Source organism: Rana temporaria, chromosome 3 (genome assembly GCF_905171775.1).
Source record: "Rana temporaria chromosome 3, aRanTem1.1, whole genome shotgun sequence".
Taxonomy (NCBI): domain Eukaryota; kingdom Metazoa; phylum Chordata; class Amphibia; order Anura; family Ranidae; genus Rana; species Rana temporaria.
In genome coordinates, this window is record NC_053491.1 from 98,408,179 (window position 1) to 98,432,585 (window position 24,407).

The 24,407-nt window shown below is 41.6% G+C and overlaps 1 protein-coding gene across 3 annotated transcripts in view; it reads left to right on the forward strand.

The window, feature by feature from the left end:
* Positions 1-24,407, forward strand: part of TLN2 (talin 2) — a 289,294-nt gene that overhangs the window by 222,026 nt on the left and 42,861 nt on the right. For all 3 annotated transcript variants that reach the window (XM_040343054.1, XM_040343056.1, XM_040343055.1), the window contains exons 29-38: positions 324-443; positions 1,284-1,481; positions 5,156-5,295; positions 5,591-5,684; positions 7,012-7,101; positions 9,457-9,579; positions 14,143-14,286; positions 14,774-14,935; positions 22,020-22,160; positions 24,071-24,252. In XM_040343054.1, the coding sequence (XP_040198988.1) occupies positions 324-443; positions 1,284-1,481; positions 5,156-5,295; positions 5,591-5,684; positions 7,012-7,101; positions 9,457-9,579; positions 14,143-14,286; positions 14,774-14,935; positions 22,020-22,160; positions 24,071-24,252 (1,394 nt within the window). The remainder of the gene's footprint in view (positions 1-323; positions 444-1,283; positions 1,482-5,155; positions 5,296-5,590; positions 5,685-7,011; positions 7,102-9,456; positions 9,580-14,142; positions 14,287-14,773; positions 14,936-22,019; positions 22,161-24,070; positions 24,253-24,407) is intronic.

A 24,407-nucleotide genomic window follows, 5' to 3' on the forward strand; every position in this document is an offset into this window, starting at 1 on the left:
TATTTTTTTTTCTTGGAGTGAGTGAGTGAGAAACTTATATAGCGCAAACAAATGCAAACTTAATCGCCTCAAGGCGCTGGTCCATTGATCTGCTTTTGCTACTAAACATAGGAATGCTAGTAGTAGGAAAGGCTTTCGTGGGATCACCTACAGTGTTTTTTTTTTTTTTTTTTTGCCAATCGTCGATGCTTTATCCAGTATAATTTAAAGGTGAATGATTTCCTGTGTTCTCAAATGGACTTTGAGAGAAAGATTTTATGGTGGGAACAAAAAACTCAGTTTTATGTTTTCTATTGATAACATTTTAAATGTCCTCCTTGAAGGTGGCCAAAGCTGTATCTCACTCGCTGAATAACTGTGTGAATTGCCTTCCTGGGCAAAAGGATGTGGACATGGCCTTGAAGAGCATTGGAGAGTCTAGTAAAAAGCTTTTGGTGGATTCGGTAAGTTTTTTTGTAGAACTCTTGCTAACTGATAAAATTGTAAAAATACTTGATCAATGTGATATAGTCCTTCTGTTGTACGTTGCCTCTGCACACTATAATTGTTTCTCTTGCATGTAATTTACTGTATGTGTTATGCAGAGGTTTTTGGCTTTAAGTTTGTGGAATACTGCATATGCCCAAAACATAGACCATATAAAAAAGTACAAAATAAACCAGAATCGCAATTTAGACAGTTTTATGAGCATTTGTCCACATACAGGGGTGAGCCCATTCCCTGAATTTTGCTTTTAAAGAACAAGTGTACGCCAAGTAAAAATTGTATTTATCCTCCCTCCTTAGCCCCCTAATCTAGGAACCACCCTTTTTGTTTTTGTGTTTTGCAATGAACTGAATTTCATGCAATGCTGTTTTTGTTAATGACTATCAAAATGTTGTCTTTCCACGAAATGTATGTCTATAAAGTATAAGATTCCAAGTTTGTGGTAATGAATGGATACATTTTGTTGGGGGCGATGCAGATACATAAACCTGGTTGGGGATCCTTAGCTTATTTTTTCTAAAATGTGTTTTTCGTGTTGGAGCCTTCTGGTAAAATTACTGTTTGGGTTAAAAAAGAAACTCTGCATTAAGCAAAAATACATCACAAAGCAAGCACACTGTCTTTGTTTCTCAGATTTTCTGTCCTCATTTTACTAGTCTAGGAATGCTGCAATTCCAGTACTGCTTGCAGATAACCTTTTCTTCATGGTTGCTTCTGTATACTGCTGTTCATTTTAATGTAGTATGGGCCTGCGTTTATCTTGAAAATAACAGGTGTGTTTTTAACTGTCTACCTAGCTTCCCCCAAGTACCAAGTCTTTCCAGGAGGCACAGAGTGAGCTAAATCAGGCAGCGGAGGACCTTAACCAGGCTGCTGGAGAAGTGGTCCATGCTTCCCGTGGCCAGAGTGGGGAGCTGGCAACTGCTTCTGGAAAATTCAGTGATGATTTTGATGAGTTCCTCGATGCTGGTCTCGAAATGGCTGGACAGACACAGGTAAAAATTGTCAGCAACTGTAACTTACTGCTCGGTTCAAAAGAATGGGCTGTCTTTACTTAGCATTTACCTTAAAACACTGCAATAGTGTGGATCCAGTCTTGCAGTGTAAAAAAATAAAAAATTGTGAACAGGAAGGCTTTTTCTTTGCAGAAGAGACATGCATACTACAAGGGTGCCAAAACACCTGCTATGTGTGCTTTGTGCTATGTGTGCTGCTGTGTAATGCTCCACACCCAAAAAGACTCTGGCACTTCTGTGGAGGATATAAGGTTTATTTAAGTGAATGGCTGCCCTATTCAGGACGTGCAAAGTGTAAATGGGGCCTTAATCCTGGTGTAACAAGTTGCTAAAGCTAGAGTTGGCCTTTAATATTGTCAATATATTTTGTTAATTTCCTATTTTAAAAAAAAATATATATTTACCTCAGGTTGATGCTGCATGTGTCCCCCGCCGGCGCTAACACTGAAAACCAAGCGATCGAATGTTGTCAATCACTGGGGTTGTCAAGGCTTCTTGAGCAGATAGCTGATGACTATCAGTCACTGGCTCTCTGATCTGCGGGAGCGACCGGCTCAGACTCTCGGTGGCTCACTGAGAAGCTGAGCCGGGTGCCGGTCCAGGCATGTGGGTGGATCTCCACTTCATTGTCGCGATATTGCCTGCGCCTGGACCGGCTCTGTCACATCAGCCAACAGCAGGCTTCAAAACAGATCACAGAAGTGCAGAACGAACTGCACTCCTGGGTTCTACCGGAGAAGTACAACCAAATTAGCTTTGGCTGTACTTTAAGCGGAGTGTTGATACAGATATTTAAAACATGAAAACACTTGCTCAGTAGAGCAGGGATAAATTGTATGATCCAATAGTGTAATATTATTTAAGTAACTTTTACTTTTGGTGACCGCACACGTTCAGCAGTGTACATTACTAAAGACAGGACTTGAGTGAGAGGTCAGTGTCTGGTCTTCATGCAGGCAGTCCTGTATTCAGTAATTTACACTGCTGGAAGTGTGCGGTCACCAAAAATAAGTTGCTTAAATACTTTTACACTATTGGAGCTCTTTTATATTATCCACCTCCTGTTCTTGGCTGGTTTGGAGATCCCACTGCAAAGGGGATTACATTTGAGGATTCACCTACCATCAGAGTGTCCCAGAGGCTTCCTGGCACCCTATACCCTGTTTTCTACATTTGGACTTTTTTCCATCCACCCTAAGGCCCCTTTCACATTGAGGCGTTTTTCAGCGCCGCTATACTGCATGAAAAAATCATGCCCCGCAGGCTTCAAAAGTCCTGCTAGCCGCATCTTTGGAGCGGTATAGAAGCGGGTGTTTACCGCTCCTTCCCATTGAAATCAATGGGAAACCGCGGTAATACCGCCCGCAATGCGCCTCTGCAAAGGGGCATTGCGGGCAGTATTGACCCTTTTTCGGCCGCTAGCGGGGGTTAATACCGCACTGCTAGCGCCCGAATATCGCGGTAAAGACGACGGTATAGCGGCGCTACAAATAGCGCGGCTATACCGTCGCCGCGGCTCCAGTGCCCAATGTGAAAGCAGCCTAAGGATTCACTCATGGCTCAAACTTAGAATTGTTCATTGTTTTTGCACTTGGTGTACATTAGTATGTTTTTATATACACTAAGTGTGTCATATCACATTTAAGATTGAGCTTTTTCTCATAATTTCTTTAAGATTAGCGTGATTTTTTATTTAAAGTTATACTGCATCAGCAAGATCGCTTAAGATCATTACGTTTATTAATACCTCCATTTATGAAATTCATTCTTGATTTACAGCATTTAAAAAAAAAAAAAAAAACACATACATTCACTTTCACAGGGAAGACCTTTAGCACAAAATCACATACCTGTATTTTTTTTTTCTTCGGCTATGGGCCATGCACTAGCCCCCCCACCTACCTGAGCCCTGCTCCCACTGTGATTGGACACAAGAGCCAATCCGCAGGTCTGGCGGACACGATCGTTCTAGGGAGAGGCAGAATGATGGTCTGCCTGTGTAAACAAGGCAGATCGCCATTCTGCCAGACAGGAAAATGGAGATCTTGTGTTTCTGCTAAGCAGAAACACAGATCTCTGTTTTCATTTAGTGAAAGCACATCTCCCACAGAAAGCACTCATGGGGAACACACTTAACCCTTTGATCGCCCCTGCTGTTAACCCCTTCACTGCAAGTGTCATTAGTCCAGTAACAGTGCATTTTTTTTTTTAGCAGTGATCACTGTATTAGTATAACTGGTCCCCAAACAGTGTCAAGTGTCTGATCTATCCACCGCATTGTCGCAGTCCCGCTAAAAAACGCTGATCGCCACCATTACTATTTAAAAAACATTGAATTTCATATAAATATCCCATAGTTTGTAGACGTTATAACTTTTGCACAAACCAATCCATATACACTTATTGGAAAAAAAAATACCAAAAATATTTAGCAGAATACATATTGGTCTAAATTGATGAAGTATTTTTTTTGTGGTATATGTTCTATAGCCGAAAGTAAAGAATATTGTTTTTTTGTTTATAGCGCAAAAAATAAAAACCGCACAGGTGATCAAATCCCACCAAAATAAAGCTCTATTCATGGGGAAAAAATAAATAGTCATTTGGGTACAGTGTGCAATTGTCAGTTAAAGTAACGCAATGCCGTATTGCAAAAAATGGCCTGGTTAGGAAGGGAGTAAAACCTTCCAGAGCTGAAGTGGAGTTCCACCAAAAAATGGAACTTCCGCTTTTTGGAATACTCCCCCCCCCCCCCCAGTGTCACATCTGGCACCTTTCAGGGTAGAGGAGGGAGCAGATACTTGTGTGATCTAGGTATTATCTCCCACTTCCGGGCATGGATCACCACTGTGACCTGCACCACTACCGGAAGGCTACACTTCCTGTTTCCCTATACCGAAGATGGCGGCAGCATCACCCGAGAGCCGAGGGACAAATCGGCTTCGGGACCCGACATCGCGGGCGCGCAGAACAGGTAAGTGCCATGTATTAAAAGTCAGCAGCTGCAGTATTTGTAGCTGCTGACTTTTAATATTTTTTTCGGCGGAACTCCACTTTAAGACAAACTATGTTGTACAATTTAGACAACAGTCAGTTGAATTTTCTTGTACACATGGAGAAAAGAGAAATCGACATCAGTGATTTGTTTGTAACTTATAAACCTTTCTGCTGATAGCAGACATTTAGGTAACTAAGAGATCAAAGTAAAATGAAGCTCAGGTAATGTCCCTCAGAAAAAAAAGGTATAACTAGGGGTATACAGGTGATTAAGATATGTTTTAAGCTCATGCAAACAAATGTACACCAACTAGCTTATTTTTATTTTTTTATTATTCTTTGATTCTGTCACCTTTTAATTTGTTGACGTGAAACCATTGCTAAGTTCTGAAATGGATAAGGTTCACTGTGCTGAATAATACATGATAAGTAACGGTGAGATACCAGAGACAGGGCATTGCTGACGTAATAACAAAGCCTGTGTGTCAATCCAGGGTGTATGACCAGACTGGAATACAGAGTAATAGACATGGTGTTTATAAGCAGCTGTTGCCACTGAGAAAGGAAACCTGTCTCAGCCATGCAGTCTCATACTCCTGTATGTGTTCTTGTTCTAGTCACTGTAGGCCTCTTACCTAGTTGTTTTTTCTTCATAGAACAAGGATGACCAGATTCAAGTTATAGGGAATCTGAAGACCATCTCAATGGCATCTAGCAAACTGCTTCTTGCTGCAAAGTCTCTTTCTGTGGATTCTGGGGCTCCAAGTGCCAAAAACCTTCTGGCAGCAGCTGCGAGGTGGGAGAGAGCAGTCACCTTTTGTCTGTTTCATGTCTCAGTGTGTTTTTTTCTTTTTTTCTTTTTTTTTACTGAATTGCACTTTTCCGGTACTTGAGAATCTTTCTTTATCTCCTATCAAACCATTATTCTTTTTTTCCCCTAATTTCTTCATCTTTCATTTCTTTTGTTCATGCTTCTATGCAGAACTGTCATTTTATCTTGCAGCATGAATAAAATAATATAGCTTGCCTCTGTGAACAGAATACCAGTATGCGCATTGTGGTTTCACAGAAATTCTTTTATGTGTTTCCAGGGCCGTGACAGAGAGCATAAACCAACTGATCACTATATGCACCCAGCAGGCTCCAGGACAGAAGGAATGTGACAATGCTCTACGTGAGCTGGAGGTCTGTTTTATGATTTTAGACTTTGATATGCACCTAAAGACTTGGTATTTATGCAGTACCCCTATGTCATTCGCCGAGTTACTACTATTAAATTGATTTGATTTTTTTCCGGTTCAGATACATTTGATTATATATCACATTTCATTTCACACAGAACTTTTCACTTAACACAAATCTTTTATATCTCCTGTTGTCTCTTTTCAGTTGAAATTGTGTTGGAAATATGTAATTTTTATTTGTGATCCAATTAAAGTAGTTGTAAAGCCATTTTTTTAACTTTTACCTACAGGTAAGCCTATAATAAGGCTTACCTGTAGGTATAGAGAATATCTCCTAAACCTGTACGGTTTAGGAGATATTCCCCTCGCAATGCACCGCTGATTGCAGCGGCGCATGCGCAGGGGGGATCCTCGGCTAAAGGACCGGCAGCCGCCGGACCTTGCCGAATTGAAGTCTCCCGCGCGCATGCCCGAGAGTGACGACACCGCCGCTCCAGCCAATCACAGCGCTGGAGCGGCGATACCCGGAAGACACGCCGAGTCAAGATGACATCTCGCTGGGCGTGGACCAGGTAAGTTCTCTTCTCCTCGTTCGGAGGTAAGTATTTCATAATGAGCTAATATGCGGTGCATACTAGCTCATTATGTGTTTTGCCTTGCAGGTGTAAAAAAAAAAAAATTACATATGCGGGTTTACAACCGCTTTTAAGTAGATTATGAATCAGGTTAGAGTACTATAACTTAAGTTTCATTAAAGTGATTGTAAAGGTAAAAAAATTGTTTTTTTATACTTACCTACTCTGTGCAATAGAATTGCACAAAGCGGCCGCAAACCTCCTCTTTTTGGGTCCCCCGCTGGTGCTCCTGGCTCCTCCCCTCTGCCCAGTGCCTCTATGGGAAGCTGCCTTCCATGGGGGCACTTGTGCGTGCTTGCACCTGAGCTCTACCCCCCACTCCCTTATCACTGGCTTTTGATTGACAGCACTGGTAGCCAATGGCTCTCGGTGCCCCAGCGAAGCCAGCGAGATCTGGAAGTGAGTGGAGTAAAAAGCTTCAGACGGGAACAGCACTGGATTCAATGCTCAGGTAAGTTAAGGGGGGGGGTGATGGAGAATGCTGACACCTAAACATTTTTTCCTTAATTCAAGGAATGCATTAAGGTAAAAACTGTTTTTAGGCTTTACAACCACTTTGGATTACATGAAAATGGTACTTCATAACACCGATAACAGAAACGGCACAATTACTGTTGCAGTAAGATTATGTCATGGATGGAGTGATACGTTCTTTGGCTGTTTATCATCTTAGAATGTGTTTGTTTTTTTCAGACAGTAAAGGGGATGCTTGAAAACCCCAATGAGCCAGTCAGTGACCTTTCATACTTTGACTGCATAGAGAGTGTAATGGAGAACTCCAAGGTAAGGTATCACTTTTTATCCACTTGCTTACCAGGACAATGCTAACACTTCTCTCATATATGTAAGAAAGTGTTTTTGTTTTGTTTTTCCTAGAAAATTACTTCTAACCCTGAATTATAATAAAAATATATATATATATATATATATATTAGCAGAGACCCTAGAGAATAAATTGGCGATCATTTTTTATGTGTCACGGTATTTGCGCAGCAGTTTTTCAAACGCAACTTTTTTTAAACAAATACACATTAATGAATTAAAAATAAAAACCATGGCCCGGATTCACAGACAGCGGCACACATTTATGCCGCTGTATCGTATCTCCTGTACGCTACGCCAACGCAGCGCAGTGAGGCAAGCACTGAATTCACAAAGCCAGTGCTCCCAAAACTGCGCTGGGTTTCCTAGGCGTAAGCCGACGTAGGTGGAAGAGGGTGTGAGCCATGCAAATAAGGCGTGACCCCATGCAAATGATGGGCCGAGTGCCAGACAGATACATATAACGAACGGCGCATGCGCCATCCCGTGGACGCATCCCAGTGCGCATGCTCAAAATCACGTCGGAACTACTCCCTAAGGTACGTCGGATCACTGCCTACGGCGTGAACGTAACCTACGCTCAGCCATATTCACGTCCAACGTAAACTACGTAAAATACGCTGGCTTGTGTTCCCTGGTGCAGCCCTTTGCATGGATGCTGCTGAGTTACACCTCCTTTATGGGGCATAACTTTACGCCGTATGTACAACTTACGCGCACCAGTCGTAGCCTGCGTCGGGCGCAAGTATGATCGTGAATCGGCGTATCTCCCTCATTTGCATATTTGAATAGAAAATCATGCGTAAATATGCACCCACTCTACGGCGGCGTAGACAAGTTACGTCGGTGGAATGAAGCCTGTTTTTAGGCGTATCTTAGTTTTGTGGGCCCGGCGCACAGATACGACGGCACATATTTGCACTTACGCAGGATATCTGGAGATACATTGGCGCAAGTGCTTTGTGAATCCGGACCTATATATACACCCCAGTTGTTTTGTAAAATATAGAAGATTTTACGCTGCATAAATAGACTCCCAACATGCCATGCTTTTAAATTGTGCATGCTCATGGAATGGCGGCAAACAGCTTTACTTCAGAATCTCCAAAAGTGTCACTTTAAACATTTCTACAGGTTACCACTAGAGTTAGAGGTGAACTAGTGCTAGAAATTTTGCGTGGGTGTGACCTCCATATGCGTTCACCACTGCGCACGAGCACAATGGGCGCTTTAAAAAATATATATATATTATTTATTTATTTATTTTATCATATATTTTTTATTTTTACACTGCCCTTTAACAAAAATTAGAAATCACTTGTATTCCTCCCACAAGGAATGTAAACATCCCTTGTGATAGAAATAAGCAGTGGCAGAATCTCTTTATGGAGAGATCTGGGGTCAATAAGGCCCAACATCTCTCCTCTACATTGTAAAGCATTAGATTAAAAAAAAATGTATCTAATGCTTTAAAAAAAAAGGCATTGTTTACATTGGGCTGGACGCGGAAGTGACATGTCGTCGCTCTGGTCCTCCTAGTACTTAGAGATGAGCGGAAGCCATCTTTCCTTCGCTCATCTGTTACCAGCCGCCGCAACCGGATTGGTTCTCAGGGGTCAATCATCCAGGTAAACCCAGTAACCACCTGGGTGGGCGAACCCTCCCACCGCTCCTAAAAGTGATGCAGTGCTGATTTCGCCACTCAGACCACTTTTATTGGTTAGAGAATCACAGGCTGAAAAAAACAATACCAGGGTTTTGGCATATTGCTGCAGCAATAACCCCAGTATTCTACTTCCGACCGAGAATGTCTTTTGTCTGTGTTTTGTCTGGAGTAAACTCCAGGTTCCCCCCCCCCCCTTTTTTTTCTTTCCTGCAGACAAAAGGCATAATGTGCTAGTATGCATCGCATATTAGCACATAATGTAACACTTGTTTGCAAACAAAGCCCGCGTCGTCCCCACATCAGGCCGCATCCATCTTCGCCCATCTTCCTACCGTGGCTGCGGACTTCAGCTGTGTGACTGGCCGGAGCCGCCGGTCACGGGCACATGCTCCTGAAGAAACCCCACAGGCAGCCATTCCTTCAGAGCGCATGCGCCGATGACATCATTGGCATAGTATACAGTAATATCTCCTAAACTACGCACATTTAGGAGATATTTACAGTACCTAATAGGTAAACCTTTTTCTAGGCTTGCCTATAGGTACGTCATAAAGGAAGTTGTGCAACCTATTTAAATTACAGAGATCACATACACTATGTACCAGAGTCTAATACTAAAGAATGAACCTTGTTCTATTACCCTTTGCCAGGTTCTTGGAGAATCAATGGCAGGAATATCTCAGAATGCCAAAACAGGAGACTTGCCATCATTTGGGGAGTGTGTGAGTGTGGCATCGAAGGCTTTGTGTGGTCTTACGGAAGCTGCTGCCCAGGTGAGATTTTGAGTCCTTGTCGTATGTTAAGCAGGGTTTCATTTCTACTGATTTTGTGGGTAGATATTTGAACTAAATCTGTACCTTTTAGTACTTGGCTGTCCCAGGTCCTCTTCTTCACAATTTTTAACCAGGCTCTGTTCCCCCTGCACATACATGCCACAATCTCCATTTATTTCTGAGACTGTTATGAGATTTGTAAAGGGTGCTAGGAGGGAGGATCTTAATTTGAAAAGAGACCTGCATTAATAGTACACCTGTCCTTCAAATGTTATTTACATTATTGTGGTGTATTGCCTTAAAGCTGTATTAACCCCAAAACCAAATATTTAAAATAATGCGGCTTACCAACCATTAGATGTGGTGGCTAAATCGATTTTTTTTCTTAGGCTATCCCTCTGTTTTCCCCTGGTGATCTGCCCAGTAACATTACCTCCTGTATTAGAGTGCCCTACTCTGAATGAATGGGCACAGGGGGCACCTTTTGGACAGCAGCATTGTCAGTCTGGGGGGAGGGGAGTGTTAGATGTACTAGCAGATTTAGATACACTAATAAAATGAAGCCACTAGCTTACACTTTATTAGCAATTGCAGCAAACATTTACTTTTTTCCTTTTGGGACAAAGGTTTCAATTAAAAGCAGATCACTGGAAGCACCCCTTAAATAATTTGTCTCATCTCTGAAAACTGAAACATTCCGCCAGAGAGCTTGTTCCTTTGTCAAAAAAACAGCCCTACTGACCAGATGAAAATAAAGAAAAGGGTCATGCATGCATCGTGCACTTTCCTGCCAATCGGTGTTGATGAAGCACTTTCCCACTTCAGCGCCTTACTGCAAGTGGCATGTGAAACTCGGGTTGTCTCTGCTGCCCCTACATTGACTTAGTTACCATTGGCTCCCTGGTCCTCTCCTGCTGTCAGCAGCCAGAATTATGAATATCGGAAGCCTAGTCTTGTACTCTGAGCTATATTTCTCCTACCTTGCAGTGCAGCATGTTGCATCTTTGACACTTTGGGAACAGCCCCTCTATCCTGGGTTTTTTCAACTTAACATCCACTAATCCCTCTGGTGCTGCCTACAGTATGCCCCCTGAGGTGCCTCTGCTTGTGTCTCTGCCATTTTTCTGCATCTTCAATGGCTTTGTCAGGTCTAGCCTCCTCCTCTGCTCTTTCATGATGATTTAATTACAGTCATACTGGATTTTATGGGCCAAATGGCACATTTGATTGCTGACTCCAACTGCATAAATGTTCTTCCATGTCTTCTGCTGCATTATCTGACCTGTCCATGGCCTTAGCTGGCTCTGAGCCTTCAGCCACTGAGACTCTCTGATGCTCAAGTCCCTAATGGACTACTGTTCACCTGAGCAGTTGCATGCTATAACCTTAGAGACCGTCTTGGCTCTTATTGACACCTTGCACACCACCTTAAAGCTTGATGGATCGGTCTGTCCCCCAGTACTATCCTAAGCCTTGGCTTCTTTTAGGTCCTCATGATCGCCAAGACCTTTTGGTGCACCCACCGTTCGCAGTTATCTTTTTCAGGTAACTAGAAGATCCGTGACATCTGATTTAACCCTCCCAAATGGCTATAAGCCTTGTTCCCCTTTGAGAAGGACTTTGTTAAAAAGTTGACTGCCCCTTTGTGGTCCGGTGGTATCCCGTCTTAACAAATCTATAACCATCGCTGTGGTGGATACACCTGGTTTTACGGACCTCATTGACAAACAATTGGTGGCCCTTTCTAAAACTTCATTCTCTCTGGAATGCCCTACTGCAATGTGTCTTGCCCATGACCTTAGTCTGCCAAACTCTAGCTCACTAGGCAAAGGCCATCAGAAGGGACCTAAGCACTATGGCTGTTGATTCCTTAATTCTATAGCAGTGATTCTCAACCAGGGTTCCTCCACAGGTTGCTAGGGGTTCAGCATTGGGCAATTTCTGCCTCTCAGATAAGTTCACACTGACACCATTGATCTTTTTAGCTATCTGTAAGAATGGAATTCTTTCCAATTACCAAAAGTGTAATGACAATTCTTTCAACTGACCGTCACACTAATGTATCAGGAGTTGTAGTTTTCGAAATTTTAGCAGGGATTTCCCCAAGACCGGTGAACTATATCAAGGGTTCCTCTGTGTTGAAAAGGTTGAGAAAAGGCTGTTCTATAGAGTATTTGGAGCTCATGCCGCAGCCTTGAACTAAAGTGTCAATGGGGGGTTAGAGGTCCCCCATCTCATATCCTGTTCCCTGTCATTAAATATGAGGTGGACTATGGCAAGTAATGGGCTGTGGAATTGGCATGCAAAAGCACTTGCTTGCATGCCCTTGAAGGGCCAATGCTTCTTTGGAGCTGCCCCGGACACCCACCCTCATCAAGAATGCCACCAGGAGCAAGAGTATGCATATTCTCTTGCAACTCAGTCTGGGAAGACTTGCTTATCCATGAAGGCCAAGAAGGGTTCCTTTTGTTACTCTCGGGTCTCGGCCTCCTAAGCCAAGTCCAAGCCCTCAAACACTCGGATAAATCTTCTTCAACATGAAGGGTGCACCCACTTTCCAAAGTGAGGGCCATCTGTTAGCCTTTGCAGACATTTGGGCAATCATTATCTCAGATGCTTTGGTGTTTTCCAGGGGCTACAAACTAGAAATCTGCTCCTAGCCGCCTTCCTGGATTATTACTTTAAACTTAACGGTGTCACCGCAGAGATTAGTAAATCTTGATGTGGCCCTAGCAAGTCTACTGTATCGGGACATCATTGCCCCAGTCTCTATGGCAGAACAGTTTCAGGGGTTGTACCCCAACCTGTTCAGTTACCAAGCCAAAAGAGGTAATTTGATTTATTTTGCATCTCAAAGCCCTAAATGTCTTTATTTGGATCCAGAAATTCCACATTGAATCCAACAGGTCTGTCATAGACTCCCTTCATCAGGAAGACTTTTGTGGCCTTTTATGGACATCAAGGACGTGTACCTGCATGTCTCCCACACTTCCAGTTTGTGACCCTGCAATTCAGCTTATCTTTTGCATCCCACTGTGGGATGTTTGGACAATCAATCTCCTATTGAGGAAACATTTGGCGCAGGTTCTGGGAGGAAAAATATGGCCCAGACTATCCAAACTTTACAGAGTTTCAGCTAGGTTCTGAACAATTTGAAGTCCGCTCTGGAACGGACTCATTGTTTGGAATAACTGTTTCTTTTATTAAACACGGCTCGATCTAGTGTTTTTTCTTCCCAAGGAGAAGCCTCAAACTTTCCACTGTCATTCTCGGACTCCAGCCCAGGCCTCAAAAAAAGCCAGTTCTCCCTGCCTTGGTGTCCCAGAAATCCATCTGTAGAATCCAGAAAGTCCTTCCTTCCTTCCAGTCTTTTGGGAGTTCCTAAGCATGGACACCAGCCTGTCTGCCTAGGGAGTGGTTCGGTACACCTTGTTGGTGCCATGGATTTCGGCATTAGAGGAATCTTCTCTCCCAGTAAACCTTTTCGAAGTGTTGGCGATCCGGCTGTCACTGCAACGCTGGACATCCTGACTGGAGGGTCGTGGAATACATCAACTATCAGGGAGGTACTAGAAGTCTCTCTGCAACAAGAGAGGTAGAGCAGATTTTGTGCTGGACAGAACATCACGTTCCAGCATTGTGCACTGTTTACAATTCCAGATGTGGACAATTGGCAGGCAGACTTCCCCAGTCAATGGCACTTGGACACAGGGGACTGGTCACTAGACCTGAAGGTGTATCGGGATCTTTGCTATGGGATGGGGAGACACTGGATGTGATCCTTCCAGCGTGCATGTTCAACAACAAACTGGAAGTATTTCCAGGTAATGAGATCCTCTAGGGGGAAGCAGTGGATGCTCTAGTAGCACCATGGGATAAATAAAGCCTAATGTGTGGTTTACCACCCTGCTTCAGGGTCACTTTCTTTAGCAGAATTTCTGTTGAAGCCCAGATATTAAGGGACATTGGCATCTCTGAACCAGCGATTCCCATAAAATCTAGGTCTAATTCTGACTAGGTCTATCACCACATGTGGAAGGTATACTTTGCTTGGTGCGAGGCAAATAACCTTCATCCCAGGAAAGTCTCCATGGAGCGAATCCTGGCTGCCTTGTAACCGGGGCTGGGCCAACTCTTGCAATCTTGTTGCACAGTGCACTGTGTAACCATTCCTTGATTAAGACCTTTGTACAGAGGGTCCCCTATATGGCTCCTCCAGTGTGCTCCCCTCTAACTCCAGGCATCTAAATTTAGTTCTCTCTGCACTTCAGAGACTGTTTTAATTGATCAGGGATACTTCCCTTTCCACTTTTACAAAGTTTTTTTTTTGGTTGTCATCACCCCTTACTCAAAATAGCCCCAACCAGAAATACTGGGGGGTAGTTTTTGAAAGTGATTTTTCTGTAAAATCAGAGACATGGGTGGATGGGTGAGCGTGTGTTGAATATTAAAAATTAGAGTTTTTAGTTTGTGGTGCTCAGATGTGGTTTAGTTCTGCTTTAATAACAATAGGATTTTGTGACATAGGAAGTAGAAATTAACTTACTGTATGTCATTCTGTAGGCGGCCTACCTGGTGGGTATTTCTGACCCCAATAGCCAGGCTGGTCAGCAGGGACTTGTTGATCCTATTCAATTTGCCAGAGCCAATCAAGCCATCCAAATGGCATGCCAGAACCTAGTGGATCCAGCCAGCAGTCCATCTCAGGTAAGTGTCTTTTCGACATTTATAGATGCAATAAATGTATTAGTATTTTCTCCTTTTATTGAATAAATTTGTTTAAGTTCTTGCAACTTGCTTTGAATAAAAGTAAACGCTTTTTTTTAACTAGCTAATGTATAATGAGCATAACCCACAACAACCATTCAAAATGATATTTTAGTGATGTTGGTAAATTAAAAACGAATTGGTTGCTACAGGTTTTTTTATGTTTTTTTTTTTTTTATTTTATTTTTTAAATGCCCTGTTTTTTTTTTTTTTTTTTTTTTTTTTACTCTTTTTTTGTATTATGACTTTAAATCTATGGCTTTTTCAGACAAAACACATGTCTACTTTCGTTTGTTGTTTTTATGTATATTAGCCTTGGATGTAAATTTGCATGTATAGTTTACAAGAAATGTTTGTAAATGCAACACAGGATGTTGAGGTCTTGTTTGTTGCTGGCTCTGTCTAGATTTGTCTGCTTGTTCTGTAGGTTCTGTCAGCTGCCACAATAGTTGCCAAACACACATCAGCGCTGTGCAATGCCTGCCGCATTGCATCTTCCAAAACAGCCAATCCAGTGGCTAAAAGGCACTTTGTCCAGTCAGCCAAAGAGGTGGCGAACAGTACTGCCAACTTAGTGAAAACTATCAAGGTAATACCACTGATTTTTGTTTAATTACACTTGTATGCTTCTGTTAGGACTGTTAAACTGAAGTTCAGCAATTGATAAAGTATGCCTCAATTATTACATTTTAATATAGTGTATTTATGATTTTTTTTCAGAACAGGGCTTATACAAATTCTAATCATAAATTGGTGAAATAATGAAATGATCTACATGTTTCACATAAGTCAGTGCTAAAAAACCTATTATAGGAAATCTGTAGGGAAAGAACATTGATAGTTTACAATGCCGACCTCTTCTTAAAATACCGTTTACCTGGCCGTCATGCAGATCCAATGGCTTCTGTGCTTTTTGAATCTCTGACCTTGAACATGTATGCAGATGAGCAGTTTTGAATTCATTCTCGTTTTCCAATCTAAATGCGTGTTTCAAGTCTGTACATCAGTCAGGCAACAGGGATTCTTAGGTCGGCACTGCTAGTCGCCATATGCTATAAATATGCACTGATTACTGTATAAATGTGACTGGCAGGGAAGGGGTTAACACTAGGGGCTGATCAAGGCGTTAAATGTGTTCTCTGCTAGGTGATTCTTACTGTGGGGGGGAGGGGACTGACTGGGGGGAGGTGACCGATGGTTGTCCCTATGTACAAGGGACACACAATCGGTCTCCTCTCCCTGACAGGACATGGATCTCTGTGTTTACACAGAGATCCACGTCCCTGTCTCGGGTACTTGGTGGACATCGCGGCCACCAGGCACGCGGCGGGCCGCCAGAGGCCATGTATTAACGGCCTCCCGGCATTGTAGAGCCACCTTGTGGCCATCAATTGTCGATGGCCCGGATAGGAAGTGGTTAAAGCGGGGGTTCACCCAAAAAAAATGTTTTAACATTACATTCAGCCGAGTTGTTAGAATGACAATCGGCTGTTTTTTTTTTATCTCCTTGCCGTACATACCGTTTTATATATTATATATATATAGTGTTCACTGCGGCTTCCGGGTATGGAATCTGCGGGACTGGGCGTTTCTAATTGATTGACATGCTTCCGACCGGCGCATACAGCGCGTCACGAGTTGCCGAAAGAAGCCGGACTGCGAGTCGGCTCTATACGGCGCCTGCGCACCGACATTCGGCTTCTTTTGGCAACTCGTGACGCGCTGTATGCGCCTGTCGGAAGCATGTCAATCAATTAGGAACGCCCAGTCCCGCAGATTCCATACCCGGAAGCCGCGGTAAACATATATATATAAAACGGTATGTATGGCAAGGAGATTAAAAAAAACCAGCCGATTGTCATTCTAACAACTCGGCTGAATGTAATGTTAAAACATTTTTTTGGGGTGAACCCCCGCTTTAAAGTGTATGAAAAAAATTGATACACTTCTTCTATTTGGTCTCTAAAAACATTTTAGTTATACTTGTTTTAAAAGTGCAAAAACTTTTCTTGTCAGAAATTCAAAACTGTCTGCCTGTGTTGGCTCATGCTATTTTGCCTTTCTAATTCTTATTTTGAACTACAGAATGATTACCCTTTTATGTTGCAGAGTTCTGAGTGTGGAAGTTATTAAGTAGTTTAGCAAATAACACCAGGAAGGGATAAAACACAGGGAATGTACATGCATAGGGTTTTTTTTTTTTTTTGTAGCAGTTCTTTTCAACTTTTTTGTTTTCTCTTCACATACGCTTTAAGGTTGGTTCTCTAATATTTTCAGTGGATTAGTCTTGTCTCGCTATCTCCTTATGCTGCTTTGTCTGTGAAACTGCCATTCATTAATGATTCATTTCGCAATTCTGTTTACTTCTGTAACTGTCTTTTATCCTGGTGTTAAAGGGGTATGTAAAGGTACCACCCAGAGCTGATATTTCCGTATTAGTAGGGACTTTTAGTTTGATACAATCCATTAGTTTATGCATCTCTAGAGAATCCATCCAACTGGAATCCCAAATTTTACCATCACCTTGTATATTCTTACCCATCTTGCAGAACAGTTCCGTAATGTGAAATAATGGAAGAACCTTCAGCTGGTGTAAGAATTACTTATTATAATGACATATGTTTTCACTAAAATTCCTTAGGGATACATTGTAAAAAGCTGCTAAGTTATTCAGCCAGACGGCATCAGCTGAAACTCTTAATACAAGTTTTCAATTAAATCCCCCTTTCAACAGTGACATATACAGCAGTGTGCAAATGTTTTAGTCTCTGTTAAAAAGTGAGAATGCTTTTAAAAATACTGCAACAACTGTTTTTGTTATCAATTAACAGCCTATGAAATGCATAAACAGAAAATCAAATCAATATTTGGTGTGTCCACTTTTTGTCTTTAACCCTTTCGCTGCCAGGTCCTGTCCTACATTTTTATAGTCAGGTGGCCAGACCATTTTTGCAATTTTTCCTTAGCTTTTTTATTTTTCATTCAGAGTTTGTAAACCATATATTTTCTGAAAGCACATGACCAGTAGAATAAAAAAAGGGGCTACTGATTTTTAAGGTCCCACGATATTTGCACAAATGTTTATCAAAACAATATTTTTGCTAAAAACCCACTAAAATCATGATTGGCATATAAATGCACAGCAAATTTTACAAAATTCCTACTAAATATAAAATCTTAACCTGTATTGAGTTAATAACAAATATTTGTAACTTTTAAATTGCGTTTTTTGTGCAAAATGGTGATAATTAAAAGACGCAAAAGTTAAAAATTTCCAAATTTCTCTCAATCTTTCCCTTACAGCTTTCAGAATTTTCTGAAAGCATATCATCTCTAGAATAAAAAAGGTGCTACAGATTTTTTTAGACCCCGTGGTATTTGTGCAGATATTTATCAAACCTATATATGCGCAAAAAAATACACTAAAACCATTATTGGCAGATAAAAACAGCTAATTTTACAAAATTCCTGCTACACCCCTACTAAATGTAAAAGCCTAACCTGTATGGAGTTATTAAATGACCAAAAAATGAAATGTTTGCAAAATGGTGAAAATACGCAAAAAGTAAATATCCAAATGTCTCTAAAAATCAGAAGCATATTATCTCCAGCATAAAAAGGTATTTGCGAAAATGTTTATCAAACCATTATGGTCGCTAAAAATACACTAAAACCATTATTAGCAGATAAAAACGCACAATTTAAAAAAATCCTGCTAAATATAAAAGCGTATCCTGTGGTGTTGTTAAATAAATATTTGTACGTTTTTAAATTGCGCGTTTTTGCAAAATGGTGAAAATAGAACGCACCCAAAAAGTTCTCTAAAAATCTGGAGGTTTACATTTTTCACTTACAGCATATGACCTCTGGAATAAAAAGAAGTTGCTACTTTTTTTATCAAAACAGTATTTTTGCTAAAACTAAAAAAAAATTCATTGGTTGAGGGTTCCTTTTAAAGGTGTGTGTGTGTGTGTGTGTGTGTGTGTGTGTGTGTGTGTGTGTGTATATAGGTTCCTAATGGTAACCTACAGTTGGTATGATATTGGAAAATTGAGTGCCAAATAATGCTTGTCTTGCCTTATCTTAATCAACTATTTTCAAGGGGCCTTTTTGAAAATGTAAACTAAAATCCAGTTGCCAAGGATATATATTTTTTCTTCTTCAAGTTTTCATTACTGTCTCCTAATTACACAGTGAATGGAATAAGAAAGGGTATATGGTCTTTATTGGTTACCACCTTTAACCCCAAAAGAAAGAAAAGTACTCCAAAGTGTATAAAACAAAGCATACAAAAACTTAAAGGAGTTCTCTGACCTAAAAGTTTTAACCCCCGCTGTGCCCGGGCTGTAAAAAAAATAGAAAATAAACTGTCACTTACCTGCCTACGATCCCCCGTTGTTCCGATATCGCCGTCCCGTTCTCCGGTCCCGGTCTCTTCCGCTTCCTGTGTGTCGGTGACTCATAGTGCGCTCAGCCTATCAGTGGCCGCGACGGGACATTGCTGCGGCCGCTGATAGGCTGAGCGCACTATGAGTCACCGACACACAGGAAGCGGAAGAGACCGGGACCAGAGAACGGGACGGCGATATCGGAACAACGGGGGATCGTAGGCAGGTAAGTGACAGTTTATTTTCTATTTTTTTACAGCCCGGGCACAGCGGGGGTTAAAACTTTTAGGTCAGAGAACTCCTTTAACACTCTTAAGAAGCTAAAATTCAAAGCATAAAAATAGTTGAATCCTAAATTCATCAGACATAATGGACTACACTTCTCCATGAATATAATAAGGTTAAGGCTGCTTTCACATTGAGGCGTGCAGCCGCGGTGACGGTATAGCCGCACTATTTGTAGCGCGGCTATACCGGCGTATTTACCGCGATATTCGGGCGCTAGCGGTGAGGTTGGTATTATGGCGGTATTACCGTGCTTTCCCATTGATTTCAATGGGAAGGCGCGGTATAGGAGCGGTGAACACACCGCTCCTATACCGCGGTAAAGATGCGGCTAGCAGGACTTTTGGTGTGCTCCTGCTAGCGCACCGCTTCAATGTGAAAGCCGTTAATGGACTTGTAATAACGGACAGGCAGAGCGGACGTCTGAAAGGGGCCTTATGGCATTCATTTTCCTAGGATTCATGTGTAATGTGGCAGACTGGCACATTTTTGTTTTAAACTCCACTGTGACAGGCGAATCTGGTTGTTGTTGGAATCTTTCTATTTTGTTGTATGCGGCTACTGATGGGTGAATGTTGGGTGAATTTTGTATCATTAAAACAAAATATAGTTGAATCCTCTTTTTAAAATGTGAATACAGTAAATACTTGTTAAAAAGGGGTAAACAAGATTCACCTGCCACATTTAAGTTTAAAAAAGATTCACCCATCCGCTGCATAGGGTGAACCCTCTTTGTAAATCCATAAAATACAAATGGATGAACGTTAACAATTTTTATATATATAAATATGTATATATGTGTGTGTGTGTATATATATATATATATATATATATATATATATATATATATATATATATATATATATATATACACACACTACATTGTAGCAAAGTGTCATTTCTTCAGCGTTGTCACATGAAAACATAGAACAAAGTATTTACAATAATTTGAGGGATGTACTCATTTTGTGAGCTACTGTATGTCCATACACACCTAGGCTTTTAGCAGCGGTAAGTGGCAGAAGAGTTTAGAGGCAGGAAAAAAAAACACTGCCAGAGGGTCCGGGTGTAGCAGAGTTTTCACAGAAAAAACACTGCTAAACACATCCAAACAATAGGTGTGTTTTGCACTTCAGTGTCTGTTCATTGCAATAGCCAGAATACCGTATATACTGGAGTATAAGCTGAAAATGCCCCCCTCGGCTTATATTGAGTCACCTTTTTGTGCCTGATCTCCCGGAATTTGGGGCCCAATCTTGGCACACATGTAGCCCCACTCTTCCTCTGCAAGTGTGTAAAGTTTGTTGTCTGGGGGACCTACGACTGGGGAGCACCGATTTTTCAAAGCTGGGCACCCCTTCCATAGACTCCCATGTTAAACGTCAGTCTAGTCATGGGCACAGTAAGGCATGCAGATGGACACCCTAGGCTTATACTCGAGTCAATAGGTTTTCCCAGTTTTTTGTGGTAAAATTAGGTGCCTCGGCTTTTATTCAGGTCGGCTTATACTCGAGTATATACGGTAAATTAAAGTTCTGGAAAATGAAACAAATACATGCCCAAATGCTACTAAACTGGATTGAAAAAACAGTTTATGTGAGTTGTTAATGCTGATTTTCTCTTTGTCAGGAGAAGGTGGCACTTATGTTGAAGCGGTTGTAAACCGCTGGGTGTTTTATTTATTTTTTCTCACCTGCAATGTAAAGGTATAATGTGCTAATATGCATCATGTACCAGCAAATTATTTGACACTTACCTGAAAACGAAGTCCTTCGGCGATGCAGTATAATCTCTGGAGGCAGTATCCATCTTCACCTGTCTTCCTTTCAGGCTTGCAGACTCCAGCTATGTGACTGGCCAGAGCCGCGATGACGTCACTCCAGCGCATGCGTCCGTGCCTTAAGCCCGCATGCGCCGATGACGTCGATATGTCCTAGACCAGTGGTTCTCAACCTTGGGGTCAGGACCCACTCGGGGGGTCAAATGAAAATTTGCCGGGGTCACCGAATCATATGCTGTTCCTGAAACCCGCACCGCTCTTGCAGCCTTTTTGCGGCCGCCCAGCTGGGCTGTTCCTGGAGCCTGCGGTTGCCCACTCAGCCTTTTTGCAGCCATCCATTCAGTTCATGGCATGGCTGGGGGCAGAGACTAGAGGTCAGCTGACGGGTGAGCAATGTGAAGTGAGGGGGGCTGCAGGAGACCCTATCTCCTGTTTTTGGCATTGGTCTCACTGCTGCGAGACACCACAGTGAAGCCCGAGACAACGCTACCTGTGGTTGTAGTGTTTTAATGGCAACTATAGTTTTCAGATCAGCAGATCTTAATCAAGAGCACCGAAGTTGGCTGATCAGAACTCCCCCCAGCATTGCCACTGATCCTACCCCCCATCAGCACTGCCACTCATCCGAAAATAATTTTACTGTTAGGGGTCCCCACATATTGGGAAATTTTATCAAGGTGGTCACGGCTAGTAAGGTTGAGAACCACTGGCCTAGACTGTGCCCGTTACGGAGATATTTACACTACCTATAGGTAAGCCTTATTATATAGGCCTACCTATTATAAGAAAAATATGCCTTTGAGTTTACTTCCTCTTTAAGTAGTAATGGCATTTTTACATGGGGTTTCTCATTGTCTACAGTTCTAGTTTTAACTTGTGTTCTAAAATTAACCATATCTGTTAACGGCTCAGGTTTTCTCTTCCGTTATCTCTCTAATCTGGCAGATTTTAATGTTCTGCTCTTTCTGGCAATTTGCTGCAAAATGTTAACACAAACTCACAGCTCTCTTCGGCTGGCTCAGCATGAATTTAGATTGACTGTTTTGTACATACAGTAGCTTCTATAGCAGTCCAGGGGAAGTATTACGATTTGTGAGATTAGTTTTTTATATATATATATTCTAGAATTTGATAAAAGCATCAGGGTAGGTTCATTAACATAGCAATTAAATCATATTATTTACTTGATACTTGTCTTTTTTCCCCCTCTGTCCTCACAGACCTTAGATGGAGATTTTTCGGATGAGAATCGTGAGAAATGTAGCACAGCCACTGCCCCTCTCATCTCAGCTGTGGAGAACCTGACGGCTTTTGCATCCAACCCTGAATTTGCCAGTATTCCGGCTCAGATCAGCTCAGAGGTGGGGAGATGCTTGATATTGTTTTCAGTGGCCTTGTATTGTACATCTGCACGTGAATATCGATTATTTTTATTTATATAACAGTATGGTGTCTAAGGCATGTGTTGTTCAGCAGGAACCGGCCGAGATTCAAACTATTAATGGGCAGGCTGAATTTACCAAGCTGGTCAATCGATCAACTTGAGGAAAAACCAGCCTGCCGGATTCTCTTGCAATCATTAATAGCAGCTGCTCTAGCGATAATCACAGTCTTTTCCCGGGGGAGGGGGGTCACTTTCCCTGTCGAGAGAAGACCGCGATTATCGCTAGCTGCTAGCGGTAATCGCAGGAGAATTTGGCCGGCTGGTTGTACCCAAGTTTATCGATCGGCAGGCAGGATTGGCCGACAAGAGGGATTCCTACATCTACACTGTCTGTATTGATGGGGAAATCGATTGAATTTCTATCCTGCAATCCGTGGTTGCAGGATAGAAATTCGCTCCCTGTATATGGCTGGTCTATCATACTTCTTTGTTTTGCTCACACATTCAACTTTACAGCGTATTCTAGTTCTGGGATATTTTATTATCTGGTAACATGATCTTTGCTGAAGGGTAAGATGAGCCAATCTAAAGTTGATGCTGCCTTCAACGAGATGATGTAACCAAATGCCTTGGATTTTGCCTATGAGATTAGCACTCAAATGAACCTGGAGCAGCATTTTCTCCACAAATGTACTTGTCCTTCCTTTTTCTCTTTACTCTTGTATTACAGTGCTTGGCACAGTACATCCCTTATAGAACAGAAGGTATTTACATGTCTAGTTTCCCTTCATATCCCAAAATAAGTTGATTATTCCTCTTTCATGGATAGTGGGCGGAGCCATGCAAATCATTTCTTCTAGACCAGTGGCATCCAGAACTGCTTGTGCATAGAACAACCTGATAATATATAGAGCCATTTACTCCAAATTGCATAGCGCTGTTTTAGGCGTATTGCCCATCATCAGTGCAGTTTGTAGAAACTATGCCGTTTAAGTAGGGCTTTGGGACCAACAAAAAGTATAACCCAGAAGATTATGGTGAGAAGGAACTAAAGGATCAATTGCCTAACACAAACCTTCATTGGAAGCTAGTCACTTGTCTCATTCCATCAGATATCCCAAAATTAAATTATGACTAAAAGCAAAAAAAATTGTTTAGATTTGTATAGAGTGCAGGTGGATTAGAACACTTGTCAGTGTTTGTTGCTGCCTGTGCACCAGTTATAAAGATTCACCTTCTTGTTTGCCGTTATCATTAAAAGTCAAAGTAAAAAATTATCAACATTTTGGGTTTTTCCCTAGAAAAGTAATAGAGGGGAAATCTTCCAATGGGGACTCTAGTTCTGGTGACCTGAATTAGCAGGGATTTCCACTCACTTCCTGTTTGGTTATGGGACAGGAAGTGGAGGAAAATCTCTGCAATGGGAGAAATGGCGAAAAAAAACTGACGGGTTAAAACCCTCCCTTACTTTATTCAAATGAAAAAAAAAGTTTTGCCTATAGTTCTACTTAAAGGCTATTCCTCAAATCAAGATTTTGAGTGTAAAGAAATGATTTTCATGGCTTTACCTGCTAACCTAAAATTAACAATACCTTTTATTGTTGGAATGAATGAAATCTGTGACTACTGTCTGTTCTTGAAGGGCTCTACTGTACTATACCCAATGTTTGCAGCAAATCTGTTCACTGCACATTAAAAGAGAAGTTCACCTTTTGACTAAAGATAATGAAAAAATGCTAATTTTTTTTGCAAGTAAAAAAATTTGCATTTATTATTTTTTGTTAAAGGACCCTGTAAAGCATAGCACCAGCAATGAATACAAGTATACATGATCCTCACTTGTATAACTATACAATTTAATGCTTTTTGTAATATTTTTACTTGAAGGGGTCTAATGCTCAGGAACCTATTTTAGTATCTGCTGTTACCATGCTGGAAAGCTCCTCATCGCTTATAAAGACAGCACGCTCTTTAGCAATCAATCCTAAAGATCCACCAACATGGTCAAACCTGGCTGGTCACTCCCGTGTAGTGTCTGACTCAATCAAGAGTTTGATTACATCCATCAGGTATGGAGAAACGACAAAGTGAATTCTACTTGTTTGTAACCATGGTACTGCATAGAACTAGAAAATACACCAAAAAAACGCGCTCATGATCATCTACAGTTCATAATAAACCCAGCATTTTTGGGAGAAGACAAAAGTTTCAAATAAAATGTTTT